Here is a 17,037-nt window from a genome sequence, read left to right as displayed (position 1 = left end):
CATATGTCACTCCATTATAAACCTAGAGTTGCACTCTTACACACGGAAGAACAAGTTATGTTTATTGATATAATCATTACAAGTAAATCGATCATTCACGAGTTGTTCATAATTACAGTTGGGTCAAAAGTTCGTTTTATCCCTGTAATTATATCTTTCACCTTAAGTACCACCGATTATCTAATGAACAATTTTTTTATGATCCAATCATAAATCAAGTCCCTCTCGAGCTAATGAGAGGGTGGGGCCCCATTGTTCAAGTCCTGAAATTAGTATTTAAGAGAAGAACTCATGTACTTTTCTTATATGATAGACATATTGAATCGACTAAAAGAGTCATTCTCACCCATGTAAATTAAAGGATAAGCCCTTACAACCAGGAGTTCATAACTCACTAAAGATTAAGATCGAGTCATATATGATCATCATGTCAAATATTAATCTTCTCAATAAACTGATTTATAAAAAGATTAAATATTTTTTGGTCCAGTCTTATACAAACTCATTGTATAGGATACCCCCACTTACATGTCTCCACATGGATGATTTGAATCAAATCATTTGTAACGATTACAAAGTGGATTGTATTAATAGTATTACCCGGATAAGGCATCCAACTTTATCCATATACTATAGACACTTTAGGTTATTTATTGAACACGATCTTCTTGTATGTCAACCACATACTGTTCACGATTATATTAATAGCCTCGGATTTTCGCTAACAATTAAGTTACAAATAAAATAATAAAAGTTATTGTTAAAAACTAAATAATTAATTACGAGGTTTTAGGGCATAAATCCTAACATCAGGTAGTAGAGTGGAGTCGGTCATCAGGTCAGATTCAATGCGACGCGTCACCGCGCAGATCATTGACACGTGTTACAGTAGAAGCTGGACGCGCCTCCCGCCTCTTCACCTGACACGTGTCCCAATAGCTGTTTGAAGCGTGTACTTCTTCCTCAACACTGCAAAATCCAAAAACTCCCATCACTTTTCATTTTCTTTGCATTTTTGTATTTCTTCTGATGTAACTCAAATTAATATGATTCGTTCGTGAGATTTTTCGATTTTATATCCTTCTATATGTAAGTATTTTTCTTGTAATTTATTTCTAAATATAGGCATATATAACGGGGTCCAAAGTTAGCCAAAAGTTTACACTCACCGATTTTTACGAACATCGGAACTCTTATCTTCAATCTAAATCGACTACAACTTATTTCACAGATTATGAACACAATTTTTCGTAAATTAGCATACTCAAATTTCATAACCTAACTTCTAATATTTCTCACATATCTTATGAAAATCCGAGAACAATGATTCAATAACTCACCTTCTGATTTTCCTTATTTCTTGACAATTTTGTATGATTAAAAGATCCAAGATGCTTCTTCTCTAGGTTTTGTGAAGGAAGCTCGGCTGGAATCGTACTCCTCGTGGGTAGAACGGCGGTTATTTCCCTCCGCCTCTTTAGAACTTTCTTTTCCTCTCCTCTTATCTTTCTCATTCTTTTTCTTTCTTTTTTTTGTTTCTTTTTTTATTTATTTATCTTTCACTTAATCACGTACATTTCTAATGCTTAATGAGGAAAGAATGAGGTTGACATTGACCATTTTTTCTAATTCTCCACCATTTTTCTTTTATATATTTTTTTAGTTCACAAGAGATATTTATGAAAATTTTCTAATTAAAAGTAGTCAGAGTTTTAATAATTGGGTCGAAAAATAGATTTGAAAAAGTGTTTTAAAAAAATGATTTTGTTAAAAGTTATAAAATATAAAAGAAAAATATGATTGGGTAAAAATATAATTTATGTTTTATTTTTTAAAATTTATATATTTTCACACATTTAATTTGAATGCAAAAGGCTGAATATTATAAAAAAGTTGATGGGATAATAAAATAAAAATTCATAGAGGAAAGTTATAATGATTTTAGTTGTTTAAGAATTTTTTTAATTTCTATTTATATTGAATTCTAATTAACTCAATAAAACGTCAAGTTTAACTCATTAGGAGAATAAGAGTATTGTATATAAGTTTACAATTACTCCGATTTCATATTCATTTTTGTAATTTGATTTTTCTCTTCCATGGTAATAAATTTACTTTCCTTCTGTAAGTGAAAATATAATATAAATTTTTTTTTTATTAAAATTCTCAAATTTTTTATAATAATAAAAAAATCAACAATACTCTTACCTATTATTTTAGGATAAAATTAATTTTAAAAAAATATTTCTTTTGTTTAATGTTTCAATAAAATTTTGAAGTTTAAATAATAAATAATAAAAAGAAGGTCTTTATATTAATCGAGAATTATATATAGATATATGTATATTGGGACAATATTGATACATCTTGTCCTCAGCCTGTCCTAATTTAGACATTACACAATATTGGTACATCTTGTCCTCTACCAGCCTAGACATTAGATGTCGAAATAGACTCATGTGATCAATTGAGTGATTCTTAAAATTATAAATTTTAAAGTATATATATTTAATAATTTTTAATTTTCTATATTTAATAAAAAAATATATATATAAATATAACCTAATAAAAAAATTACCAACAACAAAACAAAAAAAAAAAATAATAATAATAAATTAATTAAAATTCATGATAATAGTTCTTATATATCAAATAAATGGTTGAGAATTTAAATTTATTCCATTTGATTTTTAGTTACAAAATATCACATATTTATCTGCCTTCAAAACCTCACAAAATTTCTGTGATAAGAATTTTTCCATGTAATAAAAAAAAACTTCTATAAATATTTGTGATAGTTCATGGATGCATTGGAATTCATTGGGTAAGTGAAGTTATCCTAATTTCTCCGGTCTCTTCTTCAGAAACGAATCGATAGAAAATGCCTCATCAAACTTCTCTTGTTTCTGCTTCATCTATGAAGAGCCCAGACAATCTTAAAGCCAAACGTCCTATTTGCAAACTTTCATCCAAGCATATGGAAGGACCAGTTCCTTTCACTATCATCCGAAGCAATGGTAAATTAATCGTCTATGTTCATGAATTATAATATATTCATACTTATTTCTTTATTATATTAAACTTTTAATTTTGTTTTTGAACTTCCTTGACTTTTTTACTTTTAAATTTCAGAAAATAGATGTTGAGGTGGAGGAACAAGCAAAACAGTTTAAAGGAGAAGTGAAAAAGATGCTAATAAGTTCTAATAGAAATCATTTTAAGATACTGAATCTAGTTGATTCAATTCAACGGTTAAATGTATCTTATCATTTTGAGAACGAGATTGATCAAATCTTAGAACAAATATATGCAAACTATAGAGAGTTCACAAATATTGATGGCAATGATGATCTTTATACGATCTCTCTTCTATTTCGACTCCTTAGACAACAAGGTTATAAAATTTCTTGCGGTAAGTTTATTCATTTCTTAACTCTTATGTTATCCTATCACCTTATGTTTTAGGCATATACATCGAGAAATTGAAAGTTATTGCAGGTAAAGAAAATTAAATTTCTTATAGTTTTAAGAGCTAATGGTTGTTTTTGTGCCCATAAATTTAAAGCAGACATATTCACAAAATTTATAGAAAGTAATGGAAAGTTCAAAGAATCACTAGCGGAAGATGCAAGAGGAATTTTAAGTCTATATGAAGCGGCACATATGAGGGTACATGGAGAAGATGTCTTGAGGAAGCTCTCGATTTTAGTGTCAAACATCTAAAAAATATTATATCCAACTCAAGCCCAATTTTTGTCGCTGAAGTTACGAGCGCCTTGAAATATCCTCTAAGAAAAGCCATTCCAAGAATGAAGGCAAGAGAGTACATACCAATATATCAAGAAGATCCTTCACATTCTAAAACTTTGCTTACTTTCTCAAAATTGGATTTCAACGTATTACAGAAACTTCATCAAAAGGAGTTGATAGAAGTCATCAGGTTTATACTTATCTATATGTTTATAGAATTTCGTATAATTTTTTTTCTATCTATAACCTTTCTTTTATCTTTTCTAACTTTAAATTCAATACACTATTCATATCATTAAATTTAATATAATATATTAGATCAAGTTTTTGGGTGTATGAGTAGTTTAATATGAGTTTTAAAGCATGACTTGAACCTGTTAAATGTCACTTCCTCTTTCCCACCTATTAAGCCTTTGTGAATTCATTGATGTATGCGTACATAAGCTATAAATTCTTACCTACTATATAGGTGATGTTTGGATTTGAACATTTTTTTTAAGTTAAATGTTTTTTCTCCGCTAATTATATTTGTGTCTTGTTTACCTATTAAACAGGTGGTGGAAGGATTTAAAGGTCGAAACCAATTTTTCTTTTGCAAGAGACAGAATCGTTGAGTGCTACTTATGGACGTTGGGGGTATATTTTGAGCCTCAATTCAGTGTTGGTAGAAAGATGTTAACCAAAGTAACCGCCATTTCTTCAATTTTAGATGATATATATGATGCCTATGGAACATTTGAAGAACTCCAAGTCCTCACTCTAGCTATTCAAAGGTCACTTAAATACATAGCACACTATAATATATATATATATTTTGTTCAATGTACTACACACTCTTTCAAAACATCATACAAATTTTTTTTATACGGGAATAATTTGTTTAATACAACTCTACGTGGGAAACACTCGCACTCTTGACACCTTGTCAAATATTACACGTTTGTATTGCTGGGATGAAAACCTAGATAGGATGGAGGGGTATTTATAGTAGGGACGAGACAATTTATTCCTAAATATTTTTTTTAAATATCTAAATTTTTTTTTAAATAATTAGGTATATTTATTCCTAAAATACTAAATCATCTTCATAAAATATATACTTATCTTTATTCCTAAAATACATACCTCATTTTCCTAAAATAAATATACGTGATGGGCTTGATATAATTATTGGGCTAGTGATCATGATCCATATTCAAAATAAAGTTGGAAGATTTTACTAACAATGACATCATTAAATTTTTCAGGTGGGATAGAAGCATGGTTAATGTACTCCCGGAGTACATGAAACCTTTTTATATAGCAATGTTAGATCTTTATAAAGAAATTAGTAAAGAGATAGACAAGGATGGAAGTTCACTCCACGTTCATATTGCGAAAGAAGTAAACTTTCTTCTCCCTCCTATATCTTATTCCCACCTTTTTATTCATGTATATAAAATATTTCATTTTCATTGATCTTAACAGATAAAGAAACTAGCGGAATCCTACTTTGAAGAAGCTAAATGGTTAAGCAAAAATTACAAACCAAATTTTAAGGAGCACATAGAATTGGCATTATATACAACAGGTTATTCCTTGCTTATAAGCATTTCACTTCTCGGCATGGGCAACATGGTAACGAATGATGTACTTCAATGGGTTTCTAGAAGACCTAAAATTATTAAAGGCTCAACAATCATTTGTAGACTCATGGACGACATCGTTTCCCACAAGGTTTACTATCCTTCAAAAGCAACACCAACAAAGTTCAACTTTTTAAAAGTAAACTACATTTACTTATATGTTTTTCTTTTTCAGTTTGAGCAAGAAAGGAAACATGTTGCTTCTGCAGTTGAATGTTACATAGAGCAATATGGTTGTTAAGAGGAAGAAGCTTGTGTTGAACTTCATAAGCAAGTGGTTGATGCATGGAAGGATGTAAATGAAGCATGTCTTCATCCAATTACTGTTCCAATGCCTATTTTAATGCGGGCAGTAAATTTTTCAAGAGTTATGAACGTAATTTATTCGGATGAGGATGGATACACAAATTCAAATGGCAAAACAAAATTTATTATTGAATCTCTTCTTGTAAACTCCGTGCCTTGTTGAACATCTATATTGACAATAAATTTTGTGGAACCTGAAATTTATGGCTTATTTGAGTAGAAATGTAAGAGCTCTATTTGAGTAGAAAAGAATAACTCTAAAAAGTAACATTATTATAACATTGACCTTATGACACATCTTGTATGCCTTTTCCATTACCTACAACAAATTAAAAGAAAAACGATAGAGTATTACCCTATAAATATTCTCGTTATAAAGTTTGAAACATGCAAACACACCTAGCATCATGATACTTATAACTTATGGAACCAAAGCTTATTGTCATTTAGAACTTATTTCCTTGGCCATACCTAAAATGTGAACAATTACACATCTTATTATAATCTCTCCAAATGTCTCCGACTCTTAAATGAATCACCATCTTCTTGCAACTTTACCGTAGCCAATGTTGGTAGTGGGTATATTATGGTTAAATTCAAAAAATAAGAGATAAAAAATCTTCGACTAGCTAGTTGGCTTAATTGGTTTTGTTTGACTGTTTTGGACTCTTCCAGAAGCATTTTCGATCCAATTGAGTTCGTTGTATCGTTGTAAAGATGTTTTTGAACACGTAAGTTTATGACATTGTTTTAAGATGAATTTTATGTTTTATGATGAAATTTTAAATGTTTAATTTCACATATGAGTAGAGATGATGATGACGGTAGCGATTCTAGATAAGTGAAAATTTAGGATCGTTACAAGCAAACCCCCGAGTATCATGTGAGACATGATGATGATGATGATGATCATCATCATTATTGTCATAGTGTACGCGTCTGTATTGATTATCATGAATGGGTAAGTAACCTGATGTATATGAACACACAATATGTATGTGGTCCCTATAGTTTTCATCTTTAAATCATTCTTACGACACAACCCTATACATCATTCATACATTACTCTAGGTAACATGCATACATTTGACTTCATACGTTCATTCTCATTAACATAAATTAGAAGTATGTCTTAGAAAACTCATTGTCACAATGCATCATGACATTTAATACATGCATATCAACTAAATATAAAATATCATAATATTAAGTCATCTCATCACCATGCATCTTACATCATCATGTCATCATGCATCATCATCATGTCATCATCTATATCATCACATCATCATATAAGGTCATTGCATCATCATATAACATCATCACTTCATTATACAACATCATTATATCATCATATAACATAAATCATAAATGACACGTGTAAGGGCCACTAGGCACAAATCGTCATACATAAAACAAGTCTTTTGATTGAGCCGATAGTAAGGCCGCTTACATGGTTGGCCTTAGCCGATGTTCTATCATATTTAAAGATTGACTTGACTTGTCTCGAAGTTTGTAATGACCCACACAAAGGTATTCCATCGTATTAAGAGCTTCTATCTAATTATTGAAGAAAAATACAGAATGGAAGAGAAAAGCTAACAAACTCACTAATTATTGAGCGGATGTAAGAGAATTCAAACTAGCTCGATTTTGATAGTCGGTAACTCTATAGAGTTTTCTCCATTCCTTTCTTTTCAAAGTCAAACGATTACATATAAATTTACTTATATGACTTCAACACAAGCCTATGTTAAAATTTAGGGGAATGTGGGATGGGTGCGTGGGACATGTGATGCGTTGTTGACTGGAATTTGGACAAAATAAGTTTTTGGATTCAAGTAGAGTGTGGACCAGTGGTGCAACGAGGATGAGGCTGACCCGGTGAAGGGCCATGGCAGCTTTGCAGACACTAACATTTAGGTTATGAATCACGTGCTATTAAATAAGATAAGAATCTCGCCGTTATCAAGGTATAATGGAAAATCTCATATTAATTGAAGAGTAGAATGGAATATTTTTTTATAAGGGTGTTTTGAATCTCTCTCTACTAGATTCATTTTAAAAATTACAAGACTAACGACGATACATAATAAGCCAAAACAAACAATATCTATTAGCGGTGTGCTTAGACTTTTACAATGGTATCAGAGCCAAACATCGATTGTGTGCCAACAAGAACGTTGGACCCATAAAAGATGTGGTAGCTGCGTATTAAAAACTGAAACTGGCGACGATACGTAACGAGCCAAAACGGACAATACCTACATAATATCTAATAGCGATGGGCTTGAGGCATTACATATGCACAATCTAATAGTAAAATTAAATTAATATTAAATAAGTTTAGACGAAGAGAAAAGACCTCTTCAACAATGGGGACAAAAACTTAATTTTAAAGCCATATGAAAAAAAAAAGTACATTGAAAGACTTTCTTCACCAAAATTATTATATGTTTATTTTGTCACGTGAAAATAGGGTGTGAGAGAATATGACAATTCCTCCATGACCTATAATCATGTTTGTTACTTGACAAAAAATCAAATAAGTCCAATTTTGTCTACAAAGTTGTTACATTTAAATTGATTATTCCTAATAGATACGAGGGGAAAAAATTCTTCAATGTACTAAACTATTAATTTTCTACCTTATAACTTTCATCTACGGGTTTTCATTTTATCATCGGATCGATTTTATTTTATAATATTAATTCAAAATAAATCTACAATATCATTACTAAAAATATATAAATAAATAAAAAACGTAAAGAAGACTGATGTAAACTAAATGTACAAAAGCATTTATATTTAAACCATCCAAGTTTTGTTATTAATACGAGCATAAATTTTATAACTCAATGGTTTGATTTCAACCATTTTAACTTGATAAATTTTAGGTCTTACAAAGTTTCTTGTTGCTAAATATATTCAACAAGGTATTGGGTTGACAAAACGAGATTCAATAAGAAGTTTCGCTCTATCATTTGCATTTGTGTATCCATCCTCATCGTAATAAAGCTGGTTTATAACTTTAGATAGATTCACAGTACGCATTAAAATAGCATTGAGACAGGGATTGGATGAAGACCTGCTTCATTTATTTCCTTCCATGCATCAACCACTTGCTTTATGAAGTTATGCACCAACCACTTGCTTTATGAAGTTCAATACAAGCTCTACGTGTTTCTTTTCTTGCTCAAACTGAAAATGAACAACATATAAGTAAATATATTTCTTTAAAAAAATTCAACTTTGTGTGTGTTGCTTTTGAAGGATATAACACAATATATATTTCGTAGGAAAAATGATGTCGTCCATGAGTCGACAAATGATGGTTGAGGCTTTAATAATTTTAGGTCTTTTAGAAAATCATTCAAATATCTCGTTTGTTACTATATCACCCATGCCAAAAAATGAAAAATGCTTATAAGGAAGGCTTAGCCAGTGCTACATAATGCTAATTTCATGTATTCATTAAAATTTGGATATTTTGTTCAACCATTTAGCTTCTTTAGAGTAGGATTCCGCTAATTTTTCCATCCGTAGACAGAAAATGAGAAATTTATATACATGTGTATATAAAAAAAAAAAAGAATGGAAGAAGCTAGAGGAGAGAGATGAAGAACCTTTACTCCTTCCCTGTTTCAACTGCAAATTTTGTGACTTATCACATAAAAAAGTCAATTTGATTTGATTTCAACCAATAATCATTTTCCTTACAAACCATTTTCGTATCTATTGTGCTAAAGAATTATTAAAAGTCTGACCAAATTTTAATTAGAAAATTTTCAAAGTGTAATTATGAAGTGGTAAGATAAATGAGTAACTTTTGAATTGCGAGTAGAAATTTGGAGTTTTTGAAATGTTCCGTAGACATCTATATATCATCTAGAATTGGAGAAAGTGTGATTAGTTTGGATTAAATTTTTCTTTCAATATTATAACATAGTTAGAAATATGCACCAATGTCCAAAATAACTTTCCACAATTCTATCTCTAGTAAAAGAAAAGTTGGTTGGGACTTTCGAATCCTTCCACCGCCTAAGAGTAGACCAATAAAATGTAAATATAGTTGAATATATATATATAACTTACAAAATAAACTCCAATAACATGTGTGCATAAAAGAGATGCTACACCAATGAAATCAATAGTATGGTGTCATAAGTTATATAGTAAATTGACAAAAGCATAAAAATAAATATAAACCTTGTGACTTCTTCAACTCCTTTCGACGTAGTTTCTATAATATGTTGAAATCCAATTTCGAGAAAGTAAGCAAAGTTTGAGAATGGAAAGGATCTCGTTGATACATTGATATGGACTCTCTTGCCTTTAATCTTGAAAGAGTTTTTCTTAGTGGCCACTTCAAGGCACTGTCAATTCCAGTAGCAAATTTGGGAGCAAATTTGGGATTTGAGTTGACTATAATATTTTTTAGATACTTGACACTAAAATCAAGAGCTTTCTCAAGGACATCTTATCCATGCACCCTCATATTTGCTGCTTCATATAGACTTAAAATTTCTCTTCTATCCTCTGCTAGCGATTCTTTGAACTTTTCATTACTTTCTATAAATTTTGTGAATATGTCTGCTCCAAATTCATGTGCATAGAAACAACCGTTAGTCCTTTAGCATGCCTTGACAAAGGCCCCAGCGATGGTCCACGACACGGGGCAACAAACCATATGATTGGGGTCAGATCTGCATTTTTCAAGCTCGAATCAGGGATTTGCGGGACAGTGAAGTTCGGCTACGCTCCGTCGTCGAGATCGAAGGGTGCGACACCATCCTGTTCGTCGACAAGGGAGGCGAGCACTGCGAGCTGATCGACGTCTACTTCATTCCGAGGCTCAAGGCTAACCTTGTGAGCCTGGGTCAACTCGATGAGGACGACTGCTATATTTCAATCGAGCGCGAGCCACTCAAGATCTGCGATGATCGACGACGGTTGCTCACGCAAGTTCGGTGCACGGAAAACCGCCTCTACATACTGGAGTTGAAGATAGAGAAGCCGGTCAGACTCTCGACCAGGACCGAAGAAGTCGCTTGGAGGTGACACGTAAAATACGGGCACATGAGCTCTCCTGCTCTACAAAGACTACACAAGGAGGAGATGGTGTACGGTTTGCCAGCAATCGAAGGCGTGAACAGGCTGTGCGACAGGTGTCTCATCGGCAAGCAAAAGCGCACCCCCTTTTCGTCTCAGACATCCTACCGCGCTGGTGAGCCATTGGAGCTCGTGCACGATGATATTTTTGGGCCCATCGAGTCGGCGACCCCAGGCAGCAAGACCTTCTTCCTCCTGCAGGTCGATGACAAGAGCCATTTTATGTGGCTGATCCTGTTGCAAAGCGAAGAGTGAGACGATAGAGGTGATTAAGTGCATTCAAGCACGCGAGGAAGCCGAATGCGGGAAGAAAACGTGAGTGTTGCGCACGGACCGGGGCAGAGAATTCCCCTTGGTGAGTTTCGACAAGTACTGCGATGAGCTTGACATGCAGTGACACCTAACAACACCCTACTCCCCCCAGCAGAATGAAGTGGTGGAGCGCCAAAATCAGACCATCATCGGGATGGCAAGATCACTGCTGATGACGGTCGGGATACCCTAGAGGTTCTGGGGAGAGGCAGTCATGACAGCCGTCTACCTCCTCAACCGGTCGCCAACGTGAAGCCTTGAAGAGAAGACGCCACACGAGGTCTGGTACAACAAGAAGCCTGCGTCACATACATGAAGATCACGCGTCCCCACCTCACCAAGCTTGATCCCAGGGGGTTGAAGATTGTCTTCATCGGCTACGAACCAGGAGGAAGGCGTAAATGCTCTATGATCCTGCAGGGGGCGAGCTCACGTGTCGCGCGATGTCGTCTTCAACGAGAACACCTTTTGGCGGTGGAATGACGTGACCGATGTTATCTTTGACTGAGCAATTCGCCAGGTGAGGAAATCCTTGACGAAGAAAAATTGCAGAAGAAATTGCTGGGAGAAGAAAAAAAAAGATGAATAAAATAACAGAAATAGGAAGAGTATGAAAGATTTGGGATTTGACTTTGCTGAAAAACACGGTGCAAATGTTTCTCTTTTAATTCGGCTATTTAAAACAAATGACATTCTAAAATTGACCGAAGTGGCCAACAAATCTTGCCGTTGGCCCAAATAGCCAGCTAAAAAGAGGCTCTTCCATTATACATGTAGCATTAATTCAGATAGCCTAAAAATAAAAATCAACTAACTAAGTTTAAGGAAACGTGTGAATAAACTAAATAAAGAAAGACCATAGCTTTTTATCTAACAACCGAGGCGGACTAAACCCAAATCAATTCACGGTGGAGTACCTCGTCACCGAGTTGAGAGGAGGAGGAGTGCAGCATTGGGCACTATCACCGCCGCCAGCATTTGCACCGGGCACACCTAAGCCAACACTAACCTCCACTCCTGCTACGCCCCCTGAACCAGTGGAGTTCGCAACATCACTTACTGCAGATTCGACGCTGGATGTTGATCACGATGATGGTCTGGCAGCAAGATACCGAAGGATTGAAGAACTACTAGGAGGAGGTGAACCACCAAGACTGGTGGCATGTGAGCTCGAAAAAGAGGTGGCCAAACTACATGCCATCAGCGCGGATGAACCGAACTCTTTCGTCGAAGCAAAGAAGAACCCGTGTTGGCTGAAGGCAATGCAGGAAGAGATGACGTTCATCACTGAAAACAAGACGTGGAGTCTGGAGGACATGGCGCCAGGACACCGAGCCATAGGGCTCAAATGGGTGTTCAAACTGAAGCGTAACGAAGAGGGAGAAGTTGTGAAGCACAAGGTTTGTCTGGTGGCGAAGGGCTACGTCCAGAAGTAAGGGGTGGACTTCAAAGAGGTGTTCGCGCCGGTGGCAAGGTTGGAATCTGTCCGCTTGTTGCTGACAATTGTGGCACATCATTCCTAGGAGGTCCACCACATGGATGTGAAGTTTGCTTTCTTCAACGGAGAGCTGAAGGAGACTGTCTCTATCCGAAAACCACCTGACTTCCTGGACAATGATAACTCCAACAAGGTACTGCGCCTGCAAAAGGCACTCTACGGGCTTTGGCAAGCAACACGACTCTGGAATGCGAAGCTGGACAATACCCTGTTATCTCTAAAGTTCAAGCGTTGTGCCTCTGAGCAAGGCATGTACACGCATGATCACGACGAGCAGCAGCTGATCATGGTAGTGTACGTTGACGACCTCATAATCACTAGAGGCGACATTGAAGTTCTTGGAAGATTCAAGAGGGAGATGCCAAAGAACTTCAAGATGAGCGATCTCGGCGTGCTCAGCTACTACCTCGGTATCGAAGTACAACAGAGTACTGCCGACATCACCATCTATCAAGGTACGTATGCAAAGAAGCTGCTGGACACAGCTGGGCTAGCGGACAGTAACCTTACAAGGACACCAATGGAGGCCCAGCTCCAGCTAAGGAAGGTCGGAATTATGATGGCAGTCGACGCCACAAATTACCGCAACATTGTCAATAGTTTGCGCTATTTGGTAAACACACGCCCTAACCTCGCTTATTCCGTTGACTACGTGAGTAGGTTTATGGAAGCATCTAGGGAGGAGCATCTTGTGGCTGTCAAGCGCATCCTACGTTATGTGGCCAAAACTAGAGGCTAGGGTGTGAGATACTATGCAGGGAGAGGAAGAAGAAGCTTGAACTGGTCGGCTACAGTGAAGTACTCTAATTTCTCTGCCTCTTCTTCTAGAACGAACTAATAGAAAATGTCTCATCAAACTTCTCTAGTTTCTGCTTCACGTATGAAGAGCCAAACATTCCTAAAGTCAAACGTCTTATTGCAAACTTTCATCCATGCATATGGAAGGACCATTTCATTTCACTATCATTTCAAGCCATGGTAAATTAATCCGTCTATGTTCTTGAATTATAATACAATCCTAATTATTTGTTTATTATATTAAACCTTTCTTTTTTTTTCTTGGACTTTCTTGACTTTTTCTCTCGAAAATTTTAGAAAATAGATGTTGAAATGAAAGAACAAGCTAAACAGTTGAAAGTCAAATTGAAAAAGATGTCCGTTATTTCTAATAGAAATCCTTTTAAGATACTGAATCTAGTTGATTCAATTCAACGGTTAAATGTATCTTATCATTTTGAGAACGAGATTGATCAAATCTTAGAACAAATATATGCGAATTATAGAGAGTACGGACGCGTATGGGGGATCTCATGCATTATTGTGTCTTCATGCATTGGGGGATACCCCTTCTCTTTTTACGATAGTATGGACGTGTATGCTACGAGGCAGGGAAACGATCATTATGTTTACCATAATTTAGCCATGTCGTTCGCTATGACGGGTGTCCGACATCAATAGCTACCAAAGCATGCTTACCCGACCAAAAAGGGGTCCAGGAGGTGTGCGAACTGACCAGTGGGTCCATACTCGTACGTGTAGACCATGTGTAGGCAAATTAAGTACACATCCAATTGCCCACTTAGGATAGCTGTCGTAGGAAGATAGACTGCTATGATAGGTCCCACTCATGAATTGTATGTGTTTGCATTTAACCTCGATATGGAGATCGTTTACTAAGTATTTTATAAAATACTCAAGCCACGTGATACTCTTATTTTTCAGGGAAAGGCAAGGTTCCCTTGTATGGCTAACTGTGGCATTGCAATCTAGGAGACCGTGACACATGCTTAGGGTAATTTTACAATTTAAAGTAATAGATTATAGGTTAGTATACGTTAGATTGCATTTTCATTTAGTAGAGGTTAGTGTACGACATTTTTTACTTTATATTATTTTTATCATTTCATTTTGCATTATTTTATTTAAAAGCCTTGGAAGAGACATGTAAGACCAAGGTCATGTTGTTATTATAAAGTTTTTAATGAGGTATTTTTGCATTAAATTTTCATGATAGGCATATAATAGCGACTTCATGTTATGTATAAAATCTAGGGTCGTTACGGTAACGATTTGAGTTTTTGGAATAAAATAAAATTAAATAAAAATAAAATAAATAATTAAATGTAATCTCCCCGAAAATGGAGGGATTTTCTACCAAACTTTTATGGCCTAATAGAAACCTTCCTATTTCTCTAACTTTCCTTGTCCTAAAACCATAGAATGCCTTATTGGGAAATGTCTTGAGATTATTCTTATATTCCTATGCCCAACCATTTACATCTCTTGAAAACGATTTTCTCTCCAAACTTTCATCTGCAACGCTAGGGTTGCTCTTTGGAGGAAGAATCGAGTGGAAATAAGGTATTAATGTCGGGATCATTGTGTCAAAGAAGGTTGACCGTCGGAAATTGGTGTTGAGGACGTTGTGGGATCGTCGGCGTGTCGCCAGAATCGGGAAGGCGGAAACTAGGGTTTCGTTGCTTGTCGGGTAAGGAAGGCGAGGTTTTTGGAATCTGGTCGAGCCGCAAATGCACGTGTACACAGTGAGGCTCGGCGGCTTCACACGCGTACGAAATCGGCTCGGTTCCGTCAATTCCCGTAGCTTGGCTTGGCGGCTTAGTTGGTGGCTCGACAGCTAGGCTTATTGGCTCGATATCACTATAATATATCGATTCCAAGGCTTTTGACCCTTCCGAACCCGTTTATGCCCTTAGTTTTACCATCTGAGGTCAGTATGGTTCCTAACTGTCAAAGACAGATTGGGTTGGGAGTTTATTGTGATAAAAGGTTCCTAAGTTTTTATGTGGTTAATATAGGACGTATCTAACCGTTGGGATTAGCATGTTGTGAGTGACTTCGGGCAAGCCCATCGAGGTAAGTGACCTTACTGTATGAGTTAGTTTACTACGTGTTGTATGATGGTGCGTGCCCTGTGGCCCCTGCATGCACCATATTTATGTGATATGACTATGTGATGTATAGATTGTGTTGACTGTCGATTGTTTATGTTATGTGATGTATCGATGATGTTGACTGTTGACTGTTTATGTTATATGGAGTTATGAATGATATGTTAGTAATATATGCCATGAAAATGTTGATCGATGCCATGTATACACGTAGTATCATCGAGTCATATCATGAAATGCTTATGGAACTGGAATGTATTTTCATGTTATGTAATATGCCATGTAATGTAGGTTATGTGATATGTCATGTAATGTAAGAAATGCATATGTGATGTTGACATTGCTTATTTAATGTCATATTAGGTATGTTAAGGGACCTCATGCATATATGTATGTCACTTGCATCGGGATTCTTCCCTTTATGATACGAAAGAATGAATTACGATATTTATGTTTGTTATGATATCATGCGGGCCCTTTTCTGTTCTATGGTGTCTGGCGACGTGTAACACGTGTGCCCGACCAAGTCAGGCCCAGGGGGTATGTATACAAGCCCACCTGGTGGGTCCATGTACGCGTACATGGGTCGTGTGTGAAGGAGTACCACACACCCGACCCTACCTGAAATATAAAAGCGCCCAAGGCTATGTAAAGTTTATGAAAAGTTCGGTACTGCTCATGTGTTGCATGTGTTTGCATTCTTAACCCCAACAGTGGGGTGACTTACTCAATATTTCATAAAATACTCAAACCACCTACATTTTTCAGGTAAAGGCAAAGCGCCAATGTACGGTTGACGGCGGACCTGAGGACACCATAGAAGTTGGAAGGGGATATTTTTTGGAGTTCACGTTTATTTGATTGTTTTAAGTTAAAGCATTGAATATTAATATTTAGATTTATTTTGAATTCAGTTACTGAAAGTTTTATTTTTGAAGATAGGTTTGTTTTTGGATTTATGAATCTTTATGAAAGACGTTGTTATATTTTTCCAAGGTTATTTATGATGAGCTTCTGCGTAATGAATTATGTATGCATGGGTGACGTCATTAATTAGGTTTAGAAAATTAGGGGCGTTACAGTTACACTATTCTAACCTAAGTATAAGAAAATAAATACAACTACCTTATGCATGCACCATGGTCTCGATTTGCTTTGCCATCGTCAGCCGTACAAAAGTGTATTGTCTTTACCTAAAATAGAAGTACCACCGGGCTTGAGTATTTTAAGAAATACTCAGTAAGTGACTCACTATTAGGGTTAGATGCAAACACATACAATCATGAGTGGGACCTATCATATCAGTTTATATTCTTTAGGCGATTATCCTGAACGGGTTAATTAAATCTGTATTTATTGTTCTACACAGTACGCACATGCAAGTTTGGACCCTCTAGTTAGTTTGCACGCCTCCTAGGCCCCTTTCATAGTCGGGTGAGCATTCTCTGGAGCTATTGAGGTTGGATGCCCATTAGGTATAATGACCGTCACAACATTATGATAAACATAGTGATCGTTTTCTCAC

General features: G+C 35.5%; 1 protein-coding gene across 1 annotated transcript; it reads left to right on the top strand.

Moving 5' to 3' along the window:
- Nucleotides 1-2,834: 2,834 nt before the first annotated feature.
- Nucleotides 2,835-5,892, top strand: LOC111440345 ((+)-gamma-cadinene synthase-like). The gene is given in 9 exon segments (XM_023077504.1): nt 2,835-2,956; nt 2,958-3,017; nt 3,133-3,412; nt 3,569-3,682; nt 3,685-3,940; nt 4,305-4,523; nt 4,998-5,133; nt 5,218-5,466; nt 5,551-5,892. Coding segments are annotated over 9 exon segments (1,683 nt in total). The 5' UTR covers nt 2,835-2,881; the 3' UTR covers nt 5,845-5,892.
- Nucleotides 5,893-17,037: the final 11,145 nt, after the last annotated feature.

This window comes from Cucurbita moschata, unplaced genomic scaffold, assembly GCF_002738365.1.
Source record: "Cucurbita moschata cultivar Rifu unplaced genomic scaffold, Cmos_1.0 Cmo_Scf00178, whole genome shotgun sequence".
NCBI lineage: Eukaryota > Viridiplantae > Streptophyta > Magnoliopsida > Cucurbitales > Cucurbitaceae > Cucurbita > Cucurbita moschata.
This window is presented reverse-complemented; position numbering and strand designations above follow the sequence as displayed.